General features: G+C 44.1%; 1 protein-coding gene across 4 annotated transcripts in view; it reads left to right on the forward strand.

Moving 5' to 3' along the window:
- The window catches only part of ANKRA2 (ankyrin repeat family A member 2), a 253,723-nt gene extending 248,595 nt beyond the window's left edge, over window positions 1–5,128 (forward strand). For all 4 annotated transcript variants that reach the window (XM_069627498.1, XM_069627497.1, XM_069627500.1 and 1 more), the window contains exons 9-11: window positions 148–214; window positions 319–399; window positions 4,196–5,128. In XM_069627498.1, the coding sequence (XP_069483599.1) occupies window positions 148–214; window positions 319–399; window positions 4,196–4,251 (204 nt within the window). In that variant the 3' untranslated portion in view covers window positions 4,252–5,128. The remainder of the gene's footprint in view (window positions 1–147; window positions 215–318; window positions 400–4,195) is intronic.
- The last annotated feature ends 872 nt before the right edge of the window (window positions 5,129–6,000 follow it).

Genomic DNA, 6,000 nt, shown 5'->3' on the forward strand with positions numbered 1-6,000 from the left:
TATTTCTGCTTTTTACCATTTTTCTATGGGTAATTTTTCATCGCATTGCATTTGAAATCCATGCTGCTCTATGGCTCCTAAATTTCTAAGTTGTTGCTATGAATTCAGTAGGCATTAGTCCGTATATGTATTTCTTGTGTTTTGCAGAACGGTGGGACTCCTCTGCTGTATGCTGTTCATGGAAATCATGTGAAGTGTGTCCGAATGCTTTTAGGTAAGGAAGAGTGTGTATCTAATGACTGCTGAGATGAACATTGTCTTCGTCTCCAGGACCTTGTTAGGTAAATGCTCTTAGATTTTTATTTTCCTCCCTTTTAGAAAATGGTGCCGATCCTACCATTGAGACAGATTCCGGATACAATTCCATGGATTTGGCTGTAGCATTGGGTCACAGAAGTGGTGAGTGTTCAAAATGCATTACCGAAGCGCTAGACAATCTTGCATATCTTCCCAAAGATTTCTGCCTATTGTGAGGAACCAGGAATGAGACACGGACACAGAGTACTCCTGGTGATCGATTATACACTTAGATTTAAATAATAAAGGGTTTGGAAAATGCCTCAATGTCCCTAATCTAGAAGGTTTTTCCCTACCTCAACCAGAGACAAAGGGCCTGTCCTGTGTCAAGATGTCCAAAGCAAAAATGTCCTGTGTCCGAAATCCCATCCTAGCCCTCTCAATTTAAAAGTAACTCTAAAGTATTAAGGGTGTTGTCTTTGGCTGGAAAAGTGCACATATGTTCAAGTTCTACAAAAAGGTACAAATCCAACAAAATGTTCACAGTTCCAGTGAATGTCTCCCTTCCCCAGGTTTCTCTCCAACAAAACAAAAGTTCAAAATAATAACCAAGTTCTTTGTAGCCGAAGAGCCCCTCCTCTTGGTGTTGCAATTCACTCCAGGGGAAATGACTCCCTTCCCCACAGGTCTTTGCCACATTCAACGCAATTCACAATCCTAAGGGCATGAATCTGTTCCCAGCGCGTCCGCTCCCGATGGCCGCCATAGAAAGGGAAAACGGGCTCCGTTTTCCCTTTCCCGGCGGCCATTTTCTTGGTCGTTTTTTTTTCTGACCAGAAACGCTGCAGCGTTTCGGGACAAAATAAATGCTTTTAGTGCCCCGGTCACACAGATCTTGCGGGCCGGGGTACTAATAGCAATATACCCCTCGCGGCGGGGGCATTATCTGGGTCGGTAATGCCCCCGCCGCTCGGGGCATATTGCTTAATATTTGATTTGTTCCTAACCTGCTGTTAACGTGCCATTTTAATTTAACCACAGTACATTGCCCTTTAGCCCTGGGGGAGCAGCTATAACAGGTGTTATTGTCCCTTACTGTTGCTATGAGTCCTTTGGTTCTCCTCGGGCCCTTAACTCTGTTGTGAGTCGGTAACACCTTTTTCCAGGATGGAATGCATCAATGACCTTTGAAGACCAGGCTCTTCCATGCACTGAGACTTAATGCATTGAGCTGCCACCTGTGTATTTGCGCATCAGTGTGCTGGGCATCAGCTTCAGGTTGGACACTCTGTATGATCAAGCAATGCTGAGAAGCATATTTTGCAACCTCTGGATTTCTTAAGTCTTAGTTACAATTCCCTTACTTCCGATCGGAGAGAAGATTTTGAAGTTATGTTTTGTTATGGATTCCTTCTTCCCATAGATTCCTCATTTTAGGAGTATATTTTCCTGTAATAGTCTGGCTTCTTCATTCTTTTCAGCCACCATTGGGCACACTGTATCTCAGTATATGCTACGCACAGTATCGCTGGCACCCATGACTCTGGATGTGATGTCATGGGTGGTATTTATGGGGCCAGCTGTGCCCCATTACCCCAGCTCCTTTTTACTGCACTCTTTTATGCTGCTTTGGAAAGCCACTACTTCTCCTTATGGCAACCTTTGAACTGTGTCCTTTTTAATCACCCTCCGTAGGCCTCTGGCTTTAAGGACTGCTGGAATTGCATCGGGCAAGTGTTGATGTATTATCCCCCTAATGTTTGCCTTTGCTGGCTGTGGGTCGACCATGACACAGAGGATTGCAGCTCTTTCCAGTCCATGAACACGAAGAACCTGCGGGAGCATGCAGCAAAGTTTTTCAATGCCCCTCACAAGGACGCAATGTAGACCGAGTCTGAGTTCCCAGGTTCAGAGTCATCTTCTTTGAGTTTCCTGGTTTCGGTGATCTCCAGACTCTTATTGTCAAACGCCATTACCTCACCTTCTCAAAGGAGAAAAGGACTTTGAGGCTGAAGCCGTCCTTCCTTCCCAAGGTTGTCAGACTTTCTCATGTTACTTGAAATTTGAGGAGAACCATCTTCGGTTCTGGAAGCACCTCAGGACCTTCCTCTTCGCTTCATCTTTTGCTTCTCTTCTCCCCAGCTGATTTGTTTTCTCTCTCGGCAAGTGCACCTGGCCACCCTCTGTTAACTAGGGCCCAAGTACCTGCTCATCATGCCAGCCTCAAGCACTGCCTCCGGGCTACCCCTTGCACTGGGAACTGTATTTGTACCCAGACAGTCCCGCTCCCACTTTTCTTCTGCAGTTATCAGTTATACCCTATCCGACTAATCTAGTACTTGCCACTTGCTGGCTGCAGTACTGCTGCTTATTGCTTTTATTTATTTATTTATTTTACTTAATATTTATTCTTTTCTTTCCTCTGTTCCTCACTTTCCACTTCTCCCCCCTCCATGCACTTTCCCCCTTTTCCATGCACTTGCACGCTCTCAATGTCACTGGGCCTAGTACGATCATTGTTTTTGTTCTCTCTTGTTCGCCCCCCCTCCCCCTTATCTGGTCGCGCTCTGAAACACTTGTGTATGAGCGCGATATAAATAAAATATAATTTCATGTTACAGCCTATCCATGTTCCCATCTTCTAACTTTAGCCTCATCTGTCTAAAACAAAGGAAATCTTTCATCATCTGGACCCTATGAGGGCTTTCAACTACTATGTTTCTCGAATGGGAAATATCTTGAAGGTTGACCAGCCATTTGTTAGATTTGCTGGTGCTTGGGCTAGCCAGGGGGTTATTAAGCAAACTCTGTCCAGGTGGATCATACTTTTCATTTCAAATGCTACAATCTGGCTGGGAAAGCGTCGTCTGAGGGTCTCGGGCACCATTCAACCAGCAGCCTGCCTTGAAGAGAGTTCCTTTTGTAGGCATCTGGCAGGTGCTAAGTGGGCTTCTATGCACACGTTCGCCAAACATTATTGCCTGGTCTCCTTGTCCGGTCATGACACTCGCTTTGGGTAATCAGTGCTTTAGAATGTCCTGGTTTAGTTGAGGGGTCATCAATCTCCTGTCAGGTTCTGTACTGCTTTCGGAGTCTTTCTAAGATCAGGACTCTGTGGGAGTACTTTCTGATGGATTTTTCCTGCCATCGACAATTTCCTGCCTCCCAACCTGCTCCTCTTACAGAGGTTCCTAACCTGCACTTCTGTGGTTCCTTAGTAGCTTAGATTAGGCGAAAACTGTGCATCACTGAGGTCATGGGGCACAGCTGTCTCTATATATACCACCCAGGACACCACATCCAGAAAGAATCATGGGTGCCAACAATGCAGATGCAGAACCGCAGCACGCCCCCTGGTTGTTGAAAAGAAAACATCTGAAGCCAGACTGATGCTCTATAATACATTTCTAAGCTGAGGAATCTGTGGGAGGAAAGACTAATCCATCAAAAAGATCATTACTGAAGGTAAGTAATTTGGTCTACTCACTATAGCTATAGCAGACCTTCATGTAGACAACTCCCCCATTATGTCCACTCCAAGTATATTGAAAGAGAAAATGAATGTTCGGTTTGGTCGGTCATGGGTGGTGGAACGGTGTGTCAGGTCTGTTAGGTGGAAAGGTTGCAATGCACAAATGCACCTAGATGTCCTCCAGTCTACCTTACTTTTAGTGACGTCCCATTAGAGGGATCTGACAGTAGTAATAATACAATTAGTAGAATGAGGAACCACGAGTTGAGTAAGATGTTGCTTTTTCCTTACAGAACTGTGTAGCAGCTTCCCTTGGACTAATATCTTGCCATGCCGTTGTGTCCAGATAAACTATGATAAAGATGGTCGAGGAGGGCATCATTCATAATTTAAAGCATTGTATTGTTATGCAGCTGTGACTGTGTTCATGTGCTCGAACCACTGTATTGATGGCTGAACTCTAACCACATTGTCGTTTTACTTCAGTTCAACAGGTCATTGAAATGCATATGTTATGGCTTCTTCAGAGAATCAAGGAATAGCGAGAACGGCTGCATGGAAAAAAATCAAAGGAGATACGTTTCGGCTCAGCAAAGTTGAAGTCCTCTTAGTTTTAAAGTTACTTCAGTGAAAGTATGTGCTGTTTTAAAATCAGTTTATATAGTGTTCTGTCACTATTCAGTAACGTGCACCCATTCCCTCTTTGTAAATGTGCGTCAATACAAACCTTTTATAAAATAAGAAGCCAGCATTTGACTGAAAATTGTGTTTGGGAAAGACGCGGTTGAAATGCACTTGAAGAGGAGTTGAGAGTGATTTCGGAGACGTAGATTTCCTCTGCTGTTATATGTTTTACATTGAGGCAAACCCTCTCTACGTTCAGTGGCAATGGCAATATCTTGCGGCAAGTTGGAAGGTGGCTACTCGCCAATCCCGCCCAATTCAAAAGGCTGTAACGCCGACTTGATGCCCCACTGTGAGTGAAGTTCTTTTTTAAAGCAGTGCATGGTATGTCATGTATAGATATTCCATGGTGGCACGGGAAAAACCGCAAAAATACAGCTCATCGAAACAGCGTAGGTATTGAGTTATCCATCATTTCATTTGAAAGAAATGATACTGTTGGGTTTGAAAGTGTTTGTGGGACCTTCATTGTGCCCCGAACATTCTAATAACAATGGAAAGCGTTCCTGTATTTTAAGTCTGTGCAAGTTCCCTGATATCCCATCATCCGTTTAGCCAGAGTCCTTGTGAAAAACTCAGCTGAGCAGCCATAGACTGGTGAGGCCTGCAAGGTGAAGCTTTAATGTGGATCCTTAAAGAGAAACTTGCCTCCTGTGGTTAAGAAGCATCAGAAGTTAGAAATATTGGGAAGATTTATTTTTAACATGGGTTAAACAATGAATATATATATATATATATATATATATATATATATATATATATATATATATATATATATATATATACACACACACACACTCAATCTCGCCTTTCACTTCATCTCAGCAGCTAGCGTAGAGTTAGATGAGCCCCCACATGCAGAGTTAGATGAGTCCCCACGCCAGCTGTTAACCAAGACTTTGCAGCTGCCTCATCACTGGTCTCTTAGGACAAGGGGGATATTGTTGAGGAAGTGCAGTGACTGAGAGTTGAGGAAAGTGAAGATGGAAAGAACTGTAGCAACATTTTATAAGCAAGAAAGCCAAGAGTCGAAGTGCAAGGGAAACTGGGACTGATGCCATAAATACTGTCCAGAGTGCAAGAAACAACGCTGAAGACTGCAAACACGAGGACTAACTAGAAGGATGGGGTGACTAGTCTAGAACAAAGCAATGCGACCTATTATGAGGGGTGAGCACAGGCTGGATCCTAACGAGGATGCAGTAAAATCCTGATTGCTAGAGGACTTGCCATGTAAACAGTAGGAAGCAAAAGATAACCAACCATGTTGGAGGGCAAAATGTGCTCCGATGTACCATACAGCCTACTTACCCGTAAAGGAGGCCAACTTCAGGGTGCAAAAAGTGTCAAAAGGGCGATCAGTGTAAGCCAAGATACCATGCATAGCATTCCACTCGAACGAGTCTGAGACTATGCGATGCAAAGGGTAAAAAGGAAGCGCAAAGAGGCGCCACGCAGAATCCGGCACATGATAGGCTGACAATGTGACGTGAAGAGATGGAGGGCCACTGCACAATAGCGGCCACTTAAACCAAACAAGACATGTTACCCAAATTGTTGGCAGGAAAGTATTTTTCTCAGTGATCTATACACCTTTCATCCAACAC

This window comes from Ambystoma mexicanum, chromosome 6p, assembly GCF_040938575.1.
Source record: "Ambystoma mexicanum isolate Mex_15411 chromosome 6p, UKY_AmexF1_1, whole genome shotgun sequence".
In the NCBI taxonomy this organism is placed as follows: domain Eukaryota; kingdom Metazoa; phylum Chordata; class Amphibia; order Caudata; family Ambystomatidae; genus Ambystoma; species Ambystoma mexicanum.